General features: G+C 45.4%; 1 protein-coding gene across 1 annotated transcript in view; it reads right to left on the bottom strand.

Moving 5' to 3' along the window:
* slc9a7 (solute carrier family 9 member 7) overlaps positions 1–25,066 on the bottom strand; it is a 303,023-nt gene that overhangs the window by 245,696 nt on the left and 32,261 nt on the right. The window contains exons 7-10 of the mRNA XM_036977980.2: positions 21,717–21,858; positions 21,304–21,409; positions 19,053–19,141; positions 15,278–15,391 (exon numbers count right to left, since the gene is read on the bottom strand). Of these exons, the coding sequence (XP_036833875.2) occupies positions 15,278–15,391; positions 19,053–19,141; positions 21,304–21,409; positions 21,717–21,858 (451 nt within the window). The remainder of the gene's footprint in view (positions 1–15,277; positions 15,392–19,052; positions 19,142–21,303; positions 21,410–21,716; positions 21,859–25,066) is intronic.

The following is a 25,066-nucleotide window of genomic DNA, read 5'->3' as shown; positions in this document are numbered from 1 at the left end:
AGGGGAATGGAAACACTATCCACTCTTAAAGGGGATGAGACCATCCTGTTACAATGGTAAGTATAAGGTCATACTGAAAACTAACAATTCATTTGGCTTCCACATGGTGTCAGCAGTCTATGTTCAAGGTTTAAGGCTTGTAACTTGAAAAACGAATAAGAAACATCAGTTTTAGTACAGGGACATGGTCTTGGAAATTCGTGTTGGCGTGCGCCATGAAGACAGGACCTGCTAAAATCAGTTTCCGTAAGAAATATTATAGTTTGATTACATTTTAGGGTGTCTGAGGATTAAATAGAAACATATTTTGACTTGTTGAAGCAAAGTTTATGGGTAGATTTTTTGATTCCTTTCTTTGAATGTTGAACGAGTGGATTACTCAAATCGATGGCGCCAACTAAACAGACTTTTTGGATATAAAGAAGGATTTTATCTAACAAAACGACACTGCATGTTATAGCTGGGACCCTTTGGATGACAAATCAGAGGAAAATATTCAAAAAGTGAATATTTAATCGCTATTTGTGAATTTATAAAACCTGTGCCGGTGGAAAAATATTTGATGTGTGGCGCCGTGTAGCCCTGTTACTAGGTCGTTCCTCTGTAGCCCTGTTACTAGGTCGTTCCTCTGTAGCCCTGTTACTAGGTTGTTTCTCTGTAGCCCTGTTACTAGGGTTCGATCCAAGATGGCGTAGCAGTAGGACGTGTTGTCGTGTCCCTTGTATATATCGTTTGTTTTCGTTTTTTTTTCTTCACATATCTTTAAAACCTTTTGCTGAACCTCAACTTCTTCTAAATACTCTCCTGCAACCCGCCTCACCCAACGTAACTATTTTTCCTAAAGTATTTATATTTACTTCGGATCTGGAACCCCTCAACTGAAGCTAGCCAACTAGCCAACTAACTACCAGCTTCAGCAAAACATTGCTAGCGGTCTTCAGCTAACCGGTCATCAGCTAACCTTTAGCTCGGAAAGCTCTCGCCAGTTCGAACAACGCGACTCTAACCAGAGCATAACGGACCTATTTATTATTTTATTTTTATTTTTCACCCCGGATTCCCATCGCAAACGGAACATTTTGAGCTCCTGGGCTACAATATCCAGACCCACGACCGGTCCATCGATGTCACCGCATGAAGAGGAATAAACAGACTCCCCCCATCGCGACGTCCCCAAAGGCTAACTCTCTAGCCCTTGCTATCTCCTTGCTTGCAAATTCGGCCTGCTAACTGCTAGCTTGTTTAGCCCGGTCCGCTAACTGCTACCGTGTTTAGCACCGTCTACTAACTGTTAGCTTGTTAGCACAGGCCTGCTAACCGTCTGAATCGCCGCGTCCCAAACACTCACTGAACCCATATTTACTTTCTATCCCTTTTCGATTTTTAATTTGTTTATACCTTCGGGTAACCTGCCTCACCCAATGTGATACGGAACCGCTATTATCTTTACATTTTTAGAACACACTCAAGAACCTCCAGAAGCTAACCAGCTAACTGGCTACAAGCTATTTAGTCATTGTTAGTTTTCTAACCTGGATAACACTCGCCAGTCCAGCTTCCCTGCCCCATCCACCGCTGCCCCTTGGACACTGATCACTTGGCTACATAGCTGATGCATGCTGGACTGTCCATTAATCACGGTAATCCATTCTGCTTGTTTATGTTTTATCTGTCGGCCCCAGCCGCACTTAGGCTCTGTGTGTAGTTAATCCGACCCTCTCTGCCTAATCAATCGCCATTCTACCTGCTGTTGTTGTGCTAGCTGATTAGCTGTTGTTGTCTCACCTACTGTTTTAGCTAGCTCTCCCAATTCAGCACCTGTGATTACTGTATGCCTCGCTGTATGTCTCTCTCAAATGTCAATATGCCTTGTATACTGTTGTGCAGGTTAGTTATCATTGTTTTAGTTTACAATGGAGCCCCTAGTTCCACTCTTTATACCCCTGATACCTCCTTTGTCCCACCCCCCACACATGCGGTGACCTCACCCATTACAACCAGCATGTCCAGAGATACAACCTCTCTCATCATCACCCAGTGCCTGGGCTTACCTCCGCTGTACCCGCACCCCACCATACCCCTGTTTGCGCATTATGCCCTGAATATATTCTACCATGCCCAGAAACCTGCTCCTCTTATTCTCTGTCCCCAACGCCCTAGGCGACCAGTTTTGATAGCCTTCAGCCGCACCCTCATACTACTCCTTCTCTGTTCCGCGGGTGATGTGGAGGTAAACCCAGGCCCTGCATGTCCCCAGGCACCCTCATTTGTTGACTTCTGTGATCGAAAAAGCCTTGGTTTCATGCATGTCAACATCAGAAGCCTCCTCCCTAAGTGTGTCTTACTCACTGCTCTAGCACACTCTGCTAACCCTGATGTCCTTGCCGTGTCTGAATCCTGGCGCAGGAAGGCCACCAAAAATTCTGAGATTTCCATACCCAACTATAACATCTTCCGTCAAGATAGAACTGCCAAAGGGGGAGGAGTTGCAGTCTACTGCAGAGATAGCCTGCAAAGTAATGTCATACTTTCCAGGTCCATACCCAAACAGTTCGAACTACTAATTTTGAAAATTACTCTCTCCAGAAATAAGTCTCTCACTGTTGCCGCCTGCTACCGACCCCCCTCAGCTCCCAGCTGTGCCCTGGACACCATTTGTGAATTGATCGCCCCCCATCTAGCTTCAGAGTTTGTTCTGTTAGGTGACCTAAACTGGGATATGCTTAACACCCCGGCAGTCCTACAATCTAAGCTAGATGCCCTCAATCTCACTCAAATCATCAAGGAACCCACCAGGTACAACCCTAACTCTGTAAACAAGGGCACCCTCATTGACGTCATCCTGACCAACTGGCCCTCCAAATACACTTCCGCTGTCTACAACCAGGATCTCAGCGATCACTGCCTCATTGCCTGTATCCGCTACGGAGCCGCAGTCAAACGACCACCCCTCATCACTGTCAAACGCTCCCTAAAACACTTCTGTGAGCAGGCCTTTCTAATCGACCTGGCCCGGGTATCCTGGAAGGACATTGACCTCATCCCGTCAGTTGAGGATGCCTGGTCTTTCTTTAAAAGTAACTTCCTCACCATTTTAGATAAGCATGCTCCGTTCAAAAAATGCAGAACTAAGAACAGATATAGCCCCTGGTTCACTCCAGACCTGACTGCCCTCGACCAGCACAAAAACATCCTGTGGCGGACTGCACTAACATCGAATAGTCCCCGCGATATGCAACTGTTCAGGGAAGTCAGGAACCAATACACACAGTCAGTCAGGAAAGCTAAAGCCAACTTCTTCAGGCAGAAGTTTGCATCCTGTAGCTCCAACTCCAAAAAGTTCTGGGACACTGTGAAGTCCATGGAGAACAAGAGCACCTCCTCCCAGCTGCCCACTGCACTGAGGCTAGGTAACACGGTCACCACCGATAAATCCATGATTATCGAAAACTTCAAGCATTTCTCAACGGCTGGCCATGCCTTCCGCCTGGCTACTCCAACCTCGGCCAACAGCTCCCCCCCCCCCGCAGCTACTCGCCCAAGCCTCTCCAGGTTCTCCTTTACCCAAATCCAGATAGCAGATGTTCTGAAAGAGCTGCAAAACCTGGACCCGTACAAATCAGCTGGGCTTGACAATCTGGACCCTCTATTCCTGAAACTATCCGCCGCCATTGTCGCAACCCCTATTACCGGCCTGTTCAACCTCTCTTTCATATCGTCTGAGATCCCCAAGGATTGGAAAGCTGCCGCAGTCATCCCCCTCTTCAAAGGGGGCGACACCCTGGACCCAAACTGTTACAGACCTATATCCATCCTGCCCTGCCTATCTAAGGTCTTCGAAAGCCAAGTCAACAAACAGGTCACTGACCATCTTGAATCCCACCGTACCTTCTCCGCTGTGCAATCTGGTTTCCGAGCCGGTCACGGGTGTACCTCAGCCACGCTCAAGGTACTAAACGATATCATAACCGCCATCGATAAAAGACAGTGCAGCCGTCTTCATAGACCTTGCCAAGGCTTTCGACTCTGTCAATCACTGTATTCTTATCGGCAGACTCAGTAGCCTCGGTTTTTCGGATGACTGCCTTGCCTGGTTCACCAATTACTTTGCAGACAGAGTTCAGTGTGTCAAATCGGAGGGCATGCTGTCCGGTCCTCTGGCAGTCTCTATGGGGGTGCCACAGGGTTCAATTCTCGGGCCGACTCTTTTCTCTGTATATATCAATGATGTTTCTCATGCTGCGGGCGATTCCCTGATCCACCTCTACGCAGACGACACCATTCTATATACTTCCGGCCCGTCCTTGGACACTGTGCTATCTAACCTCCAAACGAGCTTCAATGCCATACAGCACTCCTTCCGTGGCCTCCAACTGCTCTTAAACCCCAGTAAAACCAAATGCATGCTTTTCAACCGTTCGCTGCCTGCACCCGCACGCCTGACCAGCATCACCACCCTGGATGGTTCCGACCTTGAATATGTGGACATCTATAAGTACCTAGGTGTCTGGCTAGACTCTAAACTCTCCTTCCAGACCCATATCAAACATCTCCAATCGAAAATCAAATCAAGAGTCGGCTTTCTATTCCGCAACAAAGCCTCCTTCACTCACGCCGCCAAACTTACCCTAGTAAAACTGACTATCCTACCGATCCTCGACTTCGGCGATGTCATCTACAAAATTGCTTCCAACACTCTACTCAGCAAACTGGATGCAGTTTATCACAGTGCCATCCGTTTTGTCACTAAAGCACCTTATACCACCCACCACTGCGACTTGTATGCTCTAGTCGGCTGGCCCTCGCTACATATTCGTCGCCAGACCCACTGGCTCCAGGTCATCTACAAGTCCATGCTAGGTAAAGCTCCGCCTTATCTCAGTTCACTGGTTACGATGGCAACACCCATCCGTAGCACGCGCTCCAGCAGGTGTATCTCACTGATCATCCCTAAAGCCAACACCTCATTTGGCCGCCTTTCGTTCCAGTTCTCAGCTGCCTGTGACTGGAACGAATTGCAAAAATCGCTGAAGTTGGAGACTTTTATCTCCCTCACCAACTTCAAACATCTGCTATCTGAGCAGCTAACCGATCGCTGCAGCTGTACATAGTCTATTGGTAAATAGCCCACCCATTTTCACCTACCTCATCCCCATACTGTTTTTATTTATTTATTTTTCTGCTCTTTTGCACACCAATATCTCTACCTGTACATAACCATCTGATAATTTATCACTCCAGTGTTAATCTGCATAATTGTAATTATTTGCCTACCTTCTCATGCCTTTTGCACACAATGTATATATAGACTCCCCTTTTTTCTACTGTGTTATTGACTTGTTAATTGTTTACTCCATGTGTAACTCTGTGTTGTCTGTTCACACTGCTATGCCTTATCTTGGCCAGGTCGCAGTTGCAAATGAGAACTTGTTCTCAACTAGCCTACCTGGTTAAATAAAGGTGAAATTAAAAAAAATAAAAAAAACTAGGTAGTCACTCTGTAGCCCTGTTACTAGGTAGTCACTCTGTAGCCCTGTTACTAGGTCGTTCCTCTGTAGCCCTGTTACTAGGTAGTTCCTCTGTAGCCCTGTTACTAGGTAGTCACTCTGTAGCCCTGTTACTAGGTAGTCACTCTGTAGCCCTGTTACTAGGTAGTCACTCTGTAGCCCTGTTACTAGGTAGTCACTCTGTAGCCCTGTTACTAGGTAGTTCCTCTGTAGCCCTGTTACTAGGTAGTTCCTCTGTAGCCCTGTTACTAGGTAGTTCCTCTGTAGCCCTGTTACTAGGTAGTCACTCTGTAGCCCTGTTACTAGGTAGTTACTCTGTAGCCCTGTTACTAGGTAGTCACTCTGTAGCCCTGTTACTAGGTAGTCACTCTGTAGCCCTGTTACTCTGTAGCCCTGTTACTAGGTAGTTCCTCTGTAGCCCTGTTACTAGGTAGTTCCTCTGTAGCCCTGTTACTAGGTAGTTCCTCTGTAGCCCTGTTACTAGGTAGTCACTCTGTAGCCCTGTTACTAGGTAGTTACTCTGTAATATATTTTGTTTTAATGTTTTGTTAGCTCCACCTTACTTTGCTAGACTGAAGTTGACATAGCTAATTTACTGGAAAAAATAAATGTCCCTGTATTTGCTGTGTGTGTGTTGACAAAACATACAAGACAGGTAGCTTCTTAACGCCAACTTATATATTTGGGTTCAGTTTTTTAACAAAACGTTTGTTTGTTTCCTGGCATCTTCATCCCTGAGGAGAATGTTCAGGAGGCAGAGGAGGTACAAGCATATCCCATGTTATTTCAAGACACAATCTGTCATCCCTGAGGCCATTTTGGATATAAACTGGACAATATACAGTGATTCTTGAAAATACCTATAGCCTAATAGATGCCTTAATTATTTACCAACAGGAAATAACGGTTAGTACAGCATTCCAAACTGACCCCTGGGTGCCAGAGTGTTACTGTGCTGCGTGGAGAAGAGGTCCTCCGGGACCCTCACTAAACAGGTCCACCGGCACCCTCAATACAGAGGTCCACCGGGACCTTCACTAAAGAGGTTTACCGGGACCCTCACTAAAGAGGTTTACCGGGACCCTCACTAAAGAGGCCCACCGGGACCATCACTAGAGCTCCACCAGGACCCTCACTAGAGCTCCTCCGGGACCCTCACTAGAGCTCTACCGGGACCCTCAGTAAAGAGATCCACTGGGACCATCACTAAAGAGATCCACTGGGACCCTCACTAAAGAGATCCACTGGGACCCTCACTAAAGAGATCCACTGGGACCCTCACTAAAGAGCTCGGGGCCCAGCCAGATTGATCTCACGACCATCAGTATACAACGGAGTCCTGCTCATATCCTCCACAGATGAAGCTGATGGAGAGAGAGATCAGTGAAGACCAGAACTACACAACAGATGGAGCTGATGGAGAGAGAGATCAGTGAAGACCAGAACTACACAACAGATGGAGCTGATGGAGAGAGAGATCAGTGAAGACCAGAACTATACCACAGATGAAGCTGATGGAGAGAGAGATCAGTGAAGACCAGAACTACACAACAGATGGAGCTGATGGAGAGAGAGATCAGTGAAGACCAGAACTACACCACAGATGGAGCTGACGGAGAGAGAGATCAGTGAAGACCAGAACTACACCACAGATGGAGCTGAGGAAGAGAGAGATCAGTGAAGACCAGAACTATACCACAGATGGAGCTGATGGAGAGAGATCAGTGAAGACCAGAACTACACCACAGATGGAGCTGACGGAGAGAGAGATCAGTGAAGACCAGAACTCGCTGTAAGAACCTGAGAGATCAGAATCAATCATCACAGTCTTAGCCAAGATATATTATCGAAGAGAATGTGTAAAATTCTAAATGCGTAGTCTTTGATAGCAAGCTGAAGGAGTTGTTCAATGTCTGCCATGAGCCTGGTTGTCGAGCAGGTGTCATCAGTTCAACCCTGAAAATAAATGGTTTTGCCATCACCAAGGAGACAGTGTGTTGTGGGCCACAGGAGGAAGTGGGAAGGTTGTTAGCAGGGAATCTGTTGGTGCCATCAGCGGTCTTCCTTACTGGCTGCTCATGAGCAGTGACCTGTGACCCATTGCCAAAGGTGTGAGGAAACAGCTGGTGGCCATCGGAAAGCCAGAGGTACTGTCATATATTTTATAGTAAAATCAGAACTGATTATGATGATTCCAGTCAGTGATACAGGGGTCTTGTGTATTCCCTGTGTCTCAGGCACTGTCATGGGTGAGGGCATTAACACCCTGGAGACGCACTGAACTGCTGTGAGCAGGCTACAACACAGGAGAGACAGACAGCAGGCTACAACACAGGAGAGACAGACAGCAGGCTACAACACAGGAGAGACAGACAGCAGGCTACAACACAGGAGAGACAGACAGCAGGCTACAACACAGGAGAGACAGACAGCAGGCTACAACACAGGAGGGACAGACAGCAGGCTACAACACAGGAGAGGCAGACAGCAGGCTACAACACAGGAGAGGCAGACAGCAGGCTACAACACAGGCGAGACAGACAGCAGGCTACAACACAGGCGAGGCAGACAGCAGGCTACAACACAGGAGAGACAGACAGCAGGCTACAACACAGGAGAGACAGACAGCAGGCTACAACACAGGCGAGACAGACAGCAGGCTACAACACAGGAGGGACAGACAGCAGGCTACAACACAGGAGAGGCAGACAGCAGGCTACAACACAGGCGAGGCAGACAGCAGGCTACAACACAGGAGAGACAGACAGCAGGCTACAACACAGGAGGGACAGGCAGCAGGCTACAACACAGGGGGGACAGGCAGCAGGCTACAACACAGGAGGGACAGACAGAAGGCTACAACACAGGAGAGACAGGCAGCAGGCTACAACACAGGAGAGACAGACAGCAGGCTACAACACAGGAGAGACAGACAGCAGGCTACAACACAGGAGAGACAGACAGCAGGCTACAACAGGAGAGACAGACAGCAGGCTACAACACAGGAGAGACAGACAGCAGGCTACAACACAGGAGAGACAGACAGCAGGCTACAACACAGGAGGGACAGACAGCAGGCTACAACACAGGAGAGACAGACAGCAGGCTACAACACAGGAGAGACAGACAGCAGGCTACAACACAGGAGAGACAGACAGCAGGCTACAACACAGGAGAGACAGACAGCAGGCTACAACACAGGAGGGACAGACAGAAGGCTACAACACAGGAGAGACAGACAGCAGGCTACAACACAGGAGGGACAGACAGAAGGCTACAACACAGGAGGCAGTGCTCCATTTCAAGTTCTCCAAGGCTGCCAGGTGTTCTCCAAGGCTGCCAGGTGTTCTCCAAGGCTGCCAGGTGTTCTCCAAGGCTGCCAGGAGTTCTCCAAGGCTGCCAGGAGTTCTCCAAGGCTGCCAGGAGTTCTCCAAGGCTGCCAGGTGTTCTCCAAGGCTGCCAGGTGTTCTCCAAGGCTGCCAGGTGTTCTCCAAGGCTGCCAGAGCATTTGTGGTGAAACCCATCAAGGAGGATAAGACATGGTGTTTCCGGTCTGAGCTCCTACACGGCATCGTTGACCGTTGTGCCACTGGGAAGTCTACTATATTATGTCAGATGTAGACATATAGAGAGAGATTACCTACAATGATTTGTGTAGCTTCTATCTGGCCATCCCAACAGACTCTCCTGAGTGCTCAGAGAGAAAGAGTGACGGTCAGTTTGGGGGAGCGGAAATGGAGAAGGAGCAGGCCATTCAACAGCCAATTCAAAGATACACCCATTCATAAAGGGAATCAGAGTGGAATTGTTTTCCCACAGATTTTTTTACATTTTTTAACCTGTTTAAACTGACTTGCTACCTTGTCCCAGACCTGCTGTTTCGACATTCTCTCTCCTGGACCAACCTGAAAAAAACACCTTAATAACTCTGTAATTGACTATGTATTTTATAATCCTGTTTCTATGGTCTGTTTCCACTACCATGTAGCCAGGTCGCTTTGGATGAAGGCGTCTGCTAAATGGCATATATTATTAAAGTCTACTTTGACTCTGCCAACTAGCTGCCCATTCCACTAGATGGCAGCCAAAGCTGGTTGAAGTCACTACTCTGCCAACTAGCTGTCCAGTGTAGTGACCATTCCTTTCCACTATATGGCAGCCAAAGCTAGTTGAAGTCACTACTCTGCCAACTAGCTGTCCAGTGTAGTGACCATTCCTTTCCACTAGATGGCAGCCAAAACTAATTGAAGTCACTACTCTGCCAACTAGCTGTCCAGTGTAGTGACCATTCCTTTCCACTAGATGGCAGCCAAAGCTGGTTGAAGTCACTACTCTAGCGACAGTGACACGGGGTTACTGCTTGTTGAAAGTAGTTTAATCTTCAAAGCAAGTTTATCTGGTTACGCTTGAACCTGTTGTTATAGTGGACAAGCTAACTAGTACTATTTTTACATAAGAAGCAGGTATTTGGTCTATGTCTTCAGGCTACATTTACTAAATTAACTGGTTTTATTCAAACTCAAACCCTATGTAGATGCCACTTGCTTCTGGGTATGTTGCCTTATGGAAGAGACGACACACGCAGGGATGAGACGCTGTACACCTCGTCCCATTCTCCCATGTGCCCACAGGGATGAGACACCACGTCTAATTCTCCCATGTGCCCACAGGGATGAGACACCTCGTCTAATTCTCCCATGTGCCCACAGGAATGAGACACCTCGTCCAATTCTCCCATGTGCCCACAGGGATGAGACACCTCGTCTAATTCTCCCATGTGCCCACAGGGATGAGACACCTCGTCTAATTCTCCCATGTGCCCACAGGGATGAGACACCTCGTCTAATTCTCCCTTGTGCACACAGGGATGAGACGCCATACACCTCGTCCAACAGGGTGAACTGGTGATAAGCTGCCAGCCTGTATGCTCTGCAAACAAAACCATAAGAAAATGAGTCTGATCCTGAAACTAAATGTGTGTAGCCTTTATTTAACTAGGCAAGTCAGAACAAATTCTTGTTTACAATGACAGCCTACCAGGGAACAGTGGGTTAACTGCCTTGTTCAGGGACAGATTTATACCTTGTTAGCTCGGGGATTCGATCTAGCAACCTATCGGTTACCGGCCCAATGCTCTAACCACTAGGCTACCTGCTCTAACCACTAGGCTACCTGCTCTAACCACTAGGCTACCTGCTGGTTACCTGCCCAATGCTCTAACCACTAGGCTACCTGCTGGTTACTTGCCCAATGCTCTAACCACTAGGCTACCTGCTGGTTACCTGCCCAATGCTCTAACCACTAGGCTACCTGCTGGTTACCTGTCCAATCTTCTAACCACTAGGCTACCTGCTGGTTACCGGCCCAACGCTCTAACCACTAGGCTACCTGCTCTAACCACTAGGCTACCTGCTCTAACCACTAGGCTACCTGCTGGTTACCGGCCCAATGCTCTAACCACTAGGCTACCTGCTGGTTACCGGCCCAATGCTCTAACCACTAGGCTACCTGCTCTAACCACTAGGCTACCTGCTCTAACCACTAGGCTACCTGCTCTAACCACTAGGCTACCTGCTCTAACCACTAGGCTACCTGCTCTAACCACTAGGCTACCTGCTCTAACCACTAGGCTACCTGCTCTAACCACTAGGCTACCTGCTCTAACCACTAGGCTACCTGCTCTAACCATTAGGCTACCTGCTCTAACCACTAGGCTACCTGCTCTAACCACTAGGCTACCTGCTCTAACCACTAGGCTACCTGCCGCCCCAAATCAATGTATTTATTATGGGCACGCCCCAGTATTGGTTAGAATGAGACTTCATAAATCATCAACAATTTATAATCAAGCAACACTTCAATTATTTAACTGGCCTATCTGCTACTGACTGGTCAGTAACTCTTCTGACAGGAAGTCCTTCATAAGGATTAGTGACACGTCCAAAACATCGCCATCCAGACAGAGACTGACAGGATGTAATACATCGCCATCCAGACAGAGACTAACAGGATGTAATACATCACCATCCAGACAGACTGACAGGATATAATACAACACCATCCAGACAGACAGACAGACAGACAGGATGTAATACATCACCATCCAGACAGACTGACAGACAGGATGGAATACATCACCATCCAGACAGACTGACAGGATGTAATACATCACCATCCATCCAGACTGACAGGATGAAATACATCACCATCCAGACAGACAGACAGGATGTAATACATCACTATCCAGACAGACTGACAGGATATAATACATCACCATCCAGACAGACAGACAGGATGTAATACATCACCATCCATCCAGACAGACAGGATGTAATACATCACCATCCATCCAGACTGACAGGATGTAATACATCACCATCCATCCAGACTGACAGGATGTAATACATCACCATCCAGACAGACTGACAGGATGTAATACATCACCATCCAGACAGACTGACAGGATGTAATACATCACCATCCAGACAGACTGACAGGATGTAATACATCACCATCCAGACAGACAGACAGGATGTAATACATCACCATCCAGACAGACTGACAGGATGTAATACATCACCATCCAGACAGACAGGATGTAATACATCACCATCCATCCAGACTGACAGGATGTAATACATCATCCAGACAGACAGACAGACTGACAGGATGTAATACATCACCATCCATCCAGACAGACAGGATGTAATACATCACCATCCAGAAAGACTGACTGACAGGATGTAATACATCACCATCCAGACAGACTGACTGACAGGATGTAATACATCACCATCCAGACAGACAGACTGACAGGATGTAATACATCACCATCCAGACAGACAGACTTACAGGATGTAATACATCACCATCCAGACAGACAGACTGACAGGATGTAATACATCACCATCAATCCAGACTGACAGGATGTAATACATCACCATCCATCCAGACAGACAGGATGTAATACATCACCATCCAGACAGACAGACTGACAGGATGTAATACATCACCATCCAGACAGACAGACTGACAGGATGTAATACATCACCATCCATCCAGACAGACTGACAGGATGTAATACATCACCATCCATCCAGACTGACAGGATGTAATACATCACCATCCATCCAGACAGACTGACAGGATGTAATACATCACCATCCATCCAGACAGACTGACAGAATGTAATACATCACCATCCAGACAGACAGACTGACAGGATGTAATACATCACCATCCAGACAGACAGACAGACAGGATGTAATACATCACCATCCATCCAGACTGACAGGATGTAATACATCACCATCCAGACAGACAGGATGTAATACATCACCATCCATCCAGACTGACAGGATGTAATAAATCACCATCCAGACAGACAGACAGGATGTAATACATCACCATCCAGACAGACAGACTGACAGGATGTAATACATCACCATCCATCCAGACAGACTGACAGGATGTAATACATCACCATCCAGACAGACAGACAGACAGAATGTAATACATCACCATCCATCCAGACTGACAGGATGTAATACATCACCATCCATCCAGACTGACAGGATGTAATACATCACCATCCAGACAGACAGACAGACAGGATGTAATACATCACCATCCAGACAGACAGACTGACAGGATGTAATACATCACCATCCAGACAGACTGACAGGATGTAATACATCACCATCCATCCAGACTGACAGGATGTAATACATCACCATCCATCCAGACTGACAGGATGTAATACATCACCATCCATCCAGACTGACTGACAGGATGTAATACATCACCATCCATCCAGACTGACTGACAGGATGTAATACATCACCATCCATCCAGACAGACAGGATGTAATACATCACCATCCATCCAGACTGACTGACAGGATGTAATACATCACCATCCATCCAGACTGACTGACAGGATGTAATACATCACCATCCAGACAGACAGACTGACAGGATGTAATACATCACCATCCATCCAGACAGACTGACAGGATGTAATACATCACCATCCATCCAGACTGACAGGATGTAATACATCACCATCCATCCAGACTGACTGACAGGATGTAATACATCACCATCCAGACAGACAGACTGACAGGATGTAATACATCACCATCCATCCAGACAGACTGACAGGATGTAATACATCACCATCCATCCAGACAGACAGGATGTAATACATCACCATCCATCCAGACAGACTGACAGGATGTAATACATCACCATCCATCCAGACTGACAGGATGTAATACATCACCATCCAGACAGACAGGATGTAATACATCACCATCCATCCAGACTGACAGGATGTAATACATCACCATCCATCCAGACTGACAGGATGTAATACATCACCATCAATCCAGACTGACAGGATGTAATACATCACCATCCATCCAGACAGACAGGATGTAATACATCACCATCCAGACAGACTGACAGACTGACAGGATGTAATACATCACCATCCAGACAGACAGACTGACAGGATGTAATACATCACCATCCAGACAGACTGACAGGATGTAATACATTGCCATCCAGACAGACAGACTGACAGGATGTAATACATCGCCATCCATCCAGACTGACAGGATGTAATACATCACCATCCAGACAGACAGACTGACAGGAACCTCTGACCTCGATGTAATACATCGCCATCCATCCAGACAGACTGACAGGAACCTCTGACCTCGATGTAATACATCACCATCCAGACAGACTGACAGGAACCTCTGACCTCGATGTAATACATCGCCATCCAGACAGACTGACAGGAACCTCTGACCTCGATGTAATACATCGCCATCCAGACAGACTGACAGGAACCTCTGACCTCGATGTAATACATCGCCATCCAGACAGACTGACAGGAACCTCTGACCTCGATGTAATACATCGCCATCCAGACAGACTGACAGGAACCTCTGACCTCGATGTAATACATCGCCATCCAGACAGACTGACAGGAACCTCTGACCTCGATGTCATACATCGCCATCCAGACATCAAACACATCAACCTCATACTCTATCCATTACCTGGCAGCGCAAAACGATCGGCTCAAACATGAACGGCTTCAGTAGGTTTATTGACGCAACAATGCCAATATGACGATTTACAGTTAGTTGGCTGGCATTCTAAATCACAGTGTTTCCATTCCCCTTTGTCTCTTTTAAAGAGCAGCATCCTTTGCTGTCCCAGCATGCACGGGTGTTATTTATCCTCTCTGAGCTGGCTGTGGTGTGGTGGTGCGTTAGAGGTAAACAAAGCTAAACACAAGAAGGGAGGATAGAAGACACAGTCAGGGGATTTAAAGGGCTTTGGAGGTCAGGATAAATCCAGATGAAGCCTAGTCAGGATGAGGGGACAGAGCAGGACTAAACACTGGCTAGCCAGGCAGATTAGAACCACTTTGACCCAAACAGAAACACTGGAAATGTATCAACGCATTAAGCAAAAAATACAATAGCCAGATATTCTGGAAGTATCAGGGAAGCTTTGAGGAGCAGTTATACTGGTTGTCTGAGAAGTGTATCAATGTAAACAGTGTTGGACAACAAACAGTATAACTGATCAAAGCTTCCCTGATACTTCCACAATATCTGGCTATTGCATTATTTGCTTCAGCACTGTCTGTAAAGCAGCTCTCTGTTAGCGTTACCTAGACTGACCGTGTGGGAGCAGCAGGGAGGAGGTGCTGGAGTTATAGAGTAGTCACTATTCAGGGTTAAAGGATACGAAGGCCCCGGCGATGAAGATGGGGCTGAATACATGGTTCTGGAAGGTGAACAGAGCCAGGCCCATGTAGGAGAAGATGAAGTTCTCTGCTAGGAAGTGAAGGACCTCAAACAGCTGAAACGCAGAGAGATTCATTCATTACATACTCAGACACACATCCAAGTCAATAAAGCTGAGAAGGCTAATATTTATGTTTAATCCCTTTTATATTCTGAGGTTTCTCCTCAACCAGGTAGCTTTAAAAGGATGCCAGTCAGTCAGTTAAAACCAGGCCTAGCAAACAGAAACGTAGAACTTCCTCACACTCTTGCGAGTAGGGAAATGTGGTAAGATGGGTCACTCATAATATCAGAGAACCAGGGTTAAGCAAGAAACCTTAAGTTCTCTTTCAATTATTAGTTTAGACATCTCACAGTAGGGTATGGCCAGAGGCCCTCCGAAGCCAGACAGTCCAAACGTATCAACCCTCAGAGGCCCCGACACTGAGGACGTGCCAATGAAGGTACAGGGACGTCTGGTCAGTAGGACCTCAAAAGTATGAGAGGATGCCAAACAAGCCGCATCGCAAATCTCCTGCAAGGAGATGCCCTTGAACATTGCCTAAGATGTAGCCATGGAGTGAGCCCTGCTTATAACCCCTTGCTGTTATAGGCCAATATTATAGCATCCACAATCCAATGTGATAACTGTTGATGAGAAAGGGGCCTCCCCTTGCAGGGAGGCGCCCAGGACAATGTTACTGGTCACATACACGTGTTCAGCAGATGTTATTGGTCACATACACCTGTTCAGCAGATGTTATTGGTCACATACACATGGTTAGCAGATGTTATTGGTCACATACACATGGTTAGCAGATGTTATTGGTCACATACACATGGTTAGCAGATGTTATTAGTCACGTACACCTGTTCAGCAGATGTTATTGCGGGTGTAGCGAAATGCTTGTGTTTCTTGCTCCAACAGTGCAGTAATATCTAACAGGTAACATCTAACAAAAGACACAAATCTAAAGTAAAGAATAAAGAATATATAAATATTTGGACGAACAACGTCGGAGCGGCAGAGACTAAACTACAAAACAGTATATATATATATATAGTTGAAGACGGAAGTTTACATAAACTGAGTTTAAATGCTTTTGGCTAAGGTGTTTCACAATTCCTGACATTTAATCCTAGTAAAAATTCCCTGTCTTTGGTCAGTTAGGATTACCACTTTATTTTAAGAATGTGAAATGTCAGAATAATAGTAGAGAGAATGATTTATTTCAACTTTTATTTTCTTTCATCACATTCCCAGTGGGTCAGAAGTTAACATACACTCAATTGGTATTTGGTAGCATTGCCTTTTAAATTGGTTAACTTGGGTCAAACATTTCAGGTAGCCTTCCACATGCTTCCCACAATAAGTTGGGTGAATTTTGCTCCTGAGAGAGCTGGTGTAACCGAGTCAGGTTTGTAGGCCTCCTTGCTCGCACATGTTTTTTCAGTTCTGCCCCCACAAATTTTCTATAGGATTGAGGTCAGGGCTTTGTGATGGCCACTCCAATACCTTGACTTTGTTGTCCTTAAGTCATTTGCCACAACTTTGGAAGTATGCTTGGGGTCATTGTCCATTTGAAAGACCCATTTGCGACCAAGCTTTAACTTCCTGACTGATGTCTGGAGATGTTGCTTCAATATATCCACATCATTTTCCTGCCTCATGATGCCATCTATATTGTGAAGTGCACCAATCCCTCCTGCAGCAAAGCACCCCCACAACATGATGTTGCCACCCCCGTGCTTCACGATTGGGATGGTTTTCTTCGACTTGCAAGCCTCCCCCTTTTTCCTCCAAACATAACGATGGTCATTATGGCCAAACAGTTCTATTTTTGTTTCATCAGACCAGAGCACATTTCTCCAAAAAAAGTATGATCTTTGTCCTCACGTTCAGTTGCAAACCGTAGTCTGGCCTTTTTATGGCGGTTTTGGAGCAGTGGCTTCTTCCTTGCTGAGCGGCCTTTCAGGTTATGTCAATTTAGGACTTGTTTTACTGTGGATATAGATACTTTTGTACCCGTTTCCTCCAGCATCTTCACAAGGTCCGTTGCTGTTGTTCTGGGATTGATTTGTACTTTTTGCACCAAAGTATGTTCATCTCTAGGAGACAGAACGCATCTCCTTCCTGAGCGTTATGACGGCTGCGTGGTCCCATGGTGTTTATACTTGCGTACTATTGTTTGTACAGATGAACGTGGTACCTTCAGGCATTTGGAAATTGCTACCAAGGATGAACCAGACTTGTGGAGGTCTACAATTATTTTTCTGAGGTCTTGGCTGATTTCTTTTGATTTTCCCATGATGTCAAGCAAATGGGCACTGAGTTTGAAGGTAGGCCTTGAAATACATCCACTGGCGCCATCTTAGTAATCGTACTACTGTTGTGTTGCCTACAAACTTAATGATGGTGTTGGAGTCGTGTTTGGCCATGCAGTCGTGGGTGAACAGGAAGTACAGGAGGGGACTGAGCACGCACCCCTGAGGGGCCCCAGTGTTGAGGATCAGGTTGAGGTGCAGTTGGTCCAATAAGCTGTAAAGAGCCATCTGGCCCAGTGTAGTTGGCTCTTTACAGCTTATTGGACCATCTGTCCCCAGTGTAGTTGGCTCTTTACAGCTTATTGGACCATCTGGTCCAGTGTAGTTGGCTCTTTACAGCTTATTGGACCATCTATGAAAGGATCCAGGAACCCAAGAGATCTCAGTGGATCCCATCCTCTTTATAAAACAAGCTGTTTCCAGAAGGTATCACTATTGTCAATAAATGTTAAACCCACAGAGCTGCAACAGTTGCTGTTATGGAGGGATAAAAAAAAACCTTGGGTTGTGCCGTGGCGGAGATCTTTGTGGGCTATACTCGGCCTCGTCTCAGCATGGTAGGTTGGTGGTTGAAGATATCCCTCTAGTGGTGTGGGGGCTGTCCTTTGGCAAAGTGGGTGGGGTTATATCCTGCCTGTTTGGCCCTGTCCGGGGGTATCATCAGATGGGGCCACAGTGTCTCCTGACCCCTCCTGTCTCAGCCTCCAGTGTTTACGCTGCAGAAGTTTGTGTCGAGGGGCTAGGGTCAGTCTGTTATATCTGGAGTACTTCTCCGGTCTTATCCGGTGTCCTGTGTGAATTTAAGTATGCTCTCTCTAATTCTCTCTCTCTCTTTCTGTCTCGGAGGACCTGAGCACTAGGACCATGCCTCAGGACTACCTGGCCTGATGACTCCTTGCTGTCCCCAGTCCACCTGGTCATGCTGCTGCTCCAGTTTCAACTGTTCTGCCTGCGGCTATGGAACCCTGACCTGTTCACCGGACGTGCTACCTGTCCCAGACCTGCTGTTTTCAACTCTCTAGAGACAGCAGGAGCTGTATAAATACATTTGATTTGATTTAAAAGTCTGATGAAACCTTCAATGCCATAATTTAGGAGGGCAGAGGGACAGATATTATGGGGCGTTTGTTGGTGTCAAGTAGAGACCCAATCAGTTCTTTAAAATCAATCTTCAACTGTTCTGAGCTGTCCTTCACAATGTCATTGAATCCCACATGAACTATGATAGACTGATGCTGGTTTAAAATGTTTGGGAGCAGCTTATTGATGTCCTGTGATCCTGGATAGCACCGTTTTTGCTCCAGATTGAACCCTTTACAGCTAGCATGACAACCAGGAGAGGAGAGGGGCTGGAGAGGGTTAGTGGTAAGGTTTAGGGCTAGAGTGTTAGTGTGTAGTATGTAGGGTGTTACCTGCTTGGTGCGCTTGGTGGACTCCTCAGACAGGTTGTTGTATGTGTAGTGGGCCTGAGTGATCCCACAGAATAGCACCGCCACGACACCTGGGACAGAACACACAGAGACAGAACAGTCTAAGCATAACACAGCTAACACACCTGAGGATACAGTCTGCTTCCCACGTGGACCTCTCTGGCCAAAAGTAGTGCACTATAAATGGAACAGGGTGCCATATGGATAGTGCACTATCTAGGAAATAGGGTGCAATTGGGAACACAAATTGCTTATTCCAGTTACTTATAAGTAATAAGTATGCAGCCATTAACAAAATGACAAAAATATGTTGAATCCCTGTGGATTGATAAGGAATTAAACATATTATGGTAATTACGGTTGAGAGGGATAAGGCAAAAAGGCATTGAATTGCAAATAAGTCTGGCTGCACAACCGATTGGCAAATGTATTGCAAATTGAGAAATCATGTTACTAAACTGAATAAAAAGCATAAACTAAAACTATGAAACCAAGATAAATGACAAAGAATGATAGTTAAAAGCTTTAGAGCACCTTAAACTACATTTTGGGCAAAAAGGCAAACTCAGCTCCATCATTTATTGAATCAGATGTCGCATTCACCAGTGATATTGGCAATTACTTAAATTATTTTTTCATTGGCAAGATTAGCAAACTTAGTGTGACGGCCCTGAATTTGTCTAAACCGTCTCAGTGCTTCTCCTGCCAATGGGCCACTTCCCCTATAATTCCCAAAAAGACAGCCTCAGCATCAGCTACGCAAAAGTGTGTTGCGCAAGAGAGGAAGTGTTCAACCTTCAGCTTGGAAGCTTGTTCACACCCAGTTTGTTTTTGTTGTATTTAAAAGTGTGTACGGTATTTTCCTTTGTTTTGGTGTGATTTAAACCGTGTTGGTTTATGTGTTCAGTTGTAGCTGAAGATTTAGGATACTCCATTGTATGTGGAACAGAAATGTATTGCATTCTGAGTGTATGAATGAGACCGGTTTTTACACATCACTTTATGGGAGGACAATTGCGTGACTATGGTCACTTGGGTTCACTGAACTCATTTACCGGGCTGGACTCTTTTTAGGCCTGAGGTACGGGACTTTTCTTGAGGAACCAGAGATCATTGTGTTGTGACATTATTGCGTGTATTTTTGAATTTATTTTGGGAATACAACCAACACAAAATAAGTTGTTTTCAAGTTATTTCCAATGTGTTCAGGGTTTATGAAAAGTCTACGTCCATACTGACTTTTGCATGATTCCTTTGTATTGGTGTAGACTTGACGAACCAGACGGGACTCAATCCCTCAAACCAAAAGGAGAAATCTATATTTTTTCAGGTCGGCACAACCTACCCTAAAAAAACAACTCAAAACCGTTACATTAGGCATGACATGCCAGCAACAAATGCTGACACTACACATCCAAGTATAACTGATCAAATTATGGAAGACAAGCATTGTCATTTTAAATTCCGTAAAGTCAGTGTGGAAAAGGTGAAAGAATCATTGTTGTCAATTAACAATGACAAGCCACCGGGGTCTGACAATCTGGATGGAAAATTACTGAGGATAATAGCAGACGATATTGCCACTCCTATTTGCCATATCTTCAATTTAAGCCTACTAGAGAGTGTGCCCTCAGACCTGGAGGGAAGCGAAAGTTATTTATCTACCCAAGAATAGTAAAGCCCCCTTTACTGGCTCAAATAGCCAACCTAAGAGTGTGCAAAGCTGTCAAAGGCAAAAGGTGGCTATTTGAAGAATCCCAAATGTAAAATATATTTTGATTTTGTTTAACACTTTTTTTGGTTACTACATGATTCCATATGTGTTATTTCATAGTTTTGATGTCTTCACTATTATTCTACAATGTAGAAAATAAAGAAAACCCCTTGAATGAGTACGTGTGTCCAAACTTTTGCCTGGTAATGTACACATAAGACATGCACTCTCTACACATGGGCGTTGTATTGATAGTGGAGCAGTGGCCTGCTAGGCCTAGCTACGCAGCATCATAATCCTCCTATTGTTTTTCTCTGTGCTCTGCTCTTTCTTTAGCGGAATCTGTAAAACATCTACTGCAGCCAGTGTGCTGACCATACTGTGTATACTTCCCAAACAGCACCCTATTCCCTACATAGTGCACTACTTTTGACCAGAGCCATATGCACTTTATAGGGAATAAGGTGCCATTTGGGATGCAAACAGAGCCCCTCTTGACCCCTCCACCCAGGTCCTGACCTGTGAACCCGCAGGCCTCGGCCAATAGGAAGGTGCTCCAGGACATGAGGAAGAAGAGGGCCGTCTCCAGCAGAGGGAAACAGTGCAGCTTGGTGAACTTGGTCACGTAGAGACAGAGTTAGAGAATCAGAACATTTCACATTTCACAAACACTATTGCCATTGCTTCCGAGGACACTACAATACACTATTGCCAGTGTACTGAATACGCTGTTAATAAAGTTATCTTTTAGAAATGTAAACAAAAACAAGTTGTGGTAATCTTTCAGGTAAGGATGAGGGCAGTGACTACTTCAGACTAGCTAAAACATGACTCTTCCACCCAACATCATAAACAAGGTGGCAGCACCCTTTGTCAGTGATTTTAGTTACTAGATCCCCATGTTGTGTAGTGATGTTTCAGTAGAAGGATATGAGGGCAGTGACCACTCCAGTGATGGCTCCCATGGCGAAGGATCCACTGAAGATGCCCAGGAAAACCCCCACTGACTTGAAGAAGGCTGTGGCATCGAAGGTGTGTGTGCTGGCTCCAGCCGGCTGATAGGCTACAATAGACCTGGAACAAAGAAACAGGACACAGAACTTCCAGTAAACACTTTCATCCATCAAATATCCTGTTTCACAGGTGGTAGACACAATACGTTTCACAGACACAATACGTTTCACAGGTGGTAGACACAATACGTTTCACAGACACAATACGTTTCACAGGTGGTAGACACAATACGTTTCACAGACACAATACGTTTCACAGGTGGTAGACACAATACGTTTCACAGACACAATACGTTTCACAGGTGGTAGACACAATACGTTCCACAGACACAATACGTTTCACAGACACAATACGTTTCACAGGCGTAGACACAATACGTTTCACAGGTGGTAAAAACAATACGTTTCACAGGTGGTAGACACAATACGTTTCACAGGCACAATATGTTTCACAGACACAATACGTTTCACAGGTGGTAGACACAATACGTTTCACAGGTGGTAGACACAATACGTTTCACAGGTGGTAGACAATACGTTTCACAGGTGGTAGACACAATACGTTTCACAGACACAATACGTTTCACAGGTGGTAGACACAATACGTTTCACAGACACAATACGTTTCACAGGTGGTAGACACAATACGTTTCACAGACACAATACGTTTCACAGGTGGTAGACACAATACGTTTCACAGGTGGTAGACACAATACGTTTCACAGGTGGTAGACACAATACGTTTCACAGGTGGTAGACACAATACGTTTCACAGGCACAATACGTTTCACAGACACAATACGTTTCACAGACACAATACGTTTCACAGACACAATACGTTTCACAGACACAATACGTTTCACAGACACAATACGTTTCACAGGTGGTAGACACAATACGTTTCACAGGCACAATACGTTTCACAGACACAATACGTTTCACAGACACAATACGTTTCACAGACACAATACGTTTCAAAGACACAATACGTTTCAAAGACACAATACGTTTCACAGACACAATACGTTTCACAGGTGGTAAAAACAATACGTTTCACAGACACAATACGTTTCACAGGCACAATACGTTTCACAGACACAATACGTTTCACAGACACAATACGTTTCACAGGCACAATACGTTTCACAGGCACAATACGTTTCACAGACACAATACGTTTCACAGACACAATACGTTTCACAGGTGGTAAAAACAATACGTTTCACAGGCACAATACGTTTCACAGGTGGTAGACACAATACGTTTCACAGGTGGTAAAAACAATACGTTTCACAGGTGGTAAAAACAATACGTTTCACAGGCACAATACGTTTCACAGACACAATACGTTTCACAGACACAATACGTTTCACAGACACAATACGTTTCACAGGCACAATACGTTTCACAGGTGGTAAAAACAATACGTTTCACAGGCACAATACGTTTCACAGGTGGTAGACACAATACGTTTCACAGGTGGTAAAAACAATACGTTTCACAGACACAATACGTTTCACAGGCGTAGACACAATACGTTTCACAGGTGGTAAAAACAATACGTTTCACAGGTGGTAGACACAATACGTTTCACAGGTGGTAGACACAATACGTTTCCCAGGTGGTAGACACAATACGTTTCACAGGTGGTAGACACAATACGTTTCACAGGTGGTAGACACAATACGTTTCACAGGTGGTAGACACAATACGTTTCCCAGGTGGTAGACACAATACGTTTCCCAGGTGGTAGACACAATACGTTTCACAGGTGGTAGACACAATACGTTTCACAGGTGGTAAAAACAATACGTTTCACAGGTGGTAGACACAATACGTTTCACAGGCACAATATGTTTCACAGACACAATACGTTTCACAGGTGGTAGACACAATACGTTTCACAGGTGGTAGACACAATACGTTTCACAGGTGGTAGACAATACGTTTCACAGGTGGTAGACACAATACGTTTCACAGACACAATACGTTTCACAGGTGGTAGACACAATACGTTTCACAGACACAATACGTTTCACAGGTGGTAGACACAATACGTTTCACAGGTGGTAGACACAATACGTTTCACAGGTGGTAGACACAATACGTTTCACAGGCACAATACGTTTCACAGACACAATACGTTTCACAGACACAATACGTTTCACAGACACAATACGTTTCACAGACACAATACGTTTCACAGACACAATACGTTTCACAGGTGGTAGACACAATACGTTTCACAGGTGGTAGACACAATACGTTTCACAGACACAATACGTTTCACAGGTGGTAGACACAATACGTTTCACAGACACAATACGTTTCACAGGTGGTAGACACAATACGTTTCACAGGTGGTAGACACAATACGTTTCACAGGTGGTAGACACAATACGTTTCACAGGCACAATACGTTTCACAGACACAATACGTTTCACAGACACAATACGTTTCAAAGACACAATACGTTTCACAGACACAATACGTTTCACAGGTGGTAAAAACAATACGTTTCACAGACACAATACGTTTCACAGGCACAATACGTTTCACAGACACAATACGTTTCACAGACACAATACGTTTCACAGGTGGTAAAAACAATACGTTTCACAGGCACAATACGTTTCACAGGTGGTAGACACAATACGTTTCACAGGTGGTAAAAACAATACGTTTCACAGGTGGTAAAAACAATACGTTTCACAGGCACAATACGTTTCACAGACACAATACGTTTCACAGACACAATACGTTTCACAGACACAATACGTTTCACAGACACAATACGTTTCACAGGCACAATACGTTTCACAGACACAATACGTTTCACAGACACAATACGTTTCACAGGCACAATACGTTTCACAGGTGGTAAAAACAATACGTTTCACAGGCACAATACGTTTCACAGGTGGTAGACACAATACGTTTCACAGGTGGTAAAAACAATACGTTTCACAGGTGGTAAAAACAATACGTTTCACAGACACAATACGTTTCACAGGCGTAGACACAATACGTTTCACAGGTGGTAAAAACAATACGTTTCACAGGTGGTAGACACAATACGTTTCACAGGTGGTAGACACAATACGTTTCCCAGGTGGTAGACACAATACGTTTCACAGGTGGTAGACACAATACGTTTCACAGGCACAATATGTTTCACAGACACAATACGTTTCACAGACACAATACGTTTCACAGGTGGTAAAAACAATACGTTTCACAGGTGGTAGACAATACGTTTCACAGGCACA

This window comes from Oncorhynchus mykiss, chromosome 1 (assembly GCF_057628025.1).
Source record: "Oncorhynchus mykiss isolate SJ-2025 chromosome 1, ASM5762802v1, whole genome shotgun sequence".
Taxonomy (NCBI): Eukaryota; Metazoa; Chordata; class Actinopteri; order Salmoniformes; family Salmonidae; genus Oncorhynchus; species Oncorhynchus mykiss.
The sequence above is the reverse complement of the archived record's forward strand: the minus strand, read 5'-3'. Positions and strand labels throughout refer to the sequence as shown.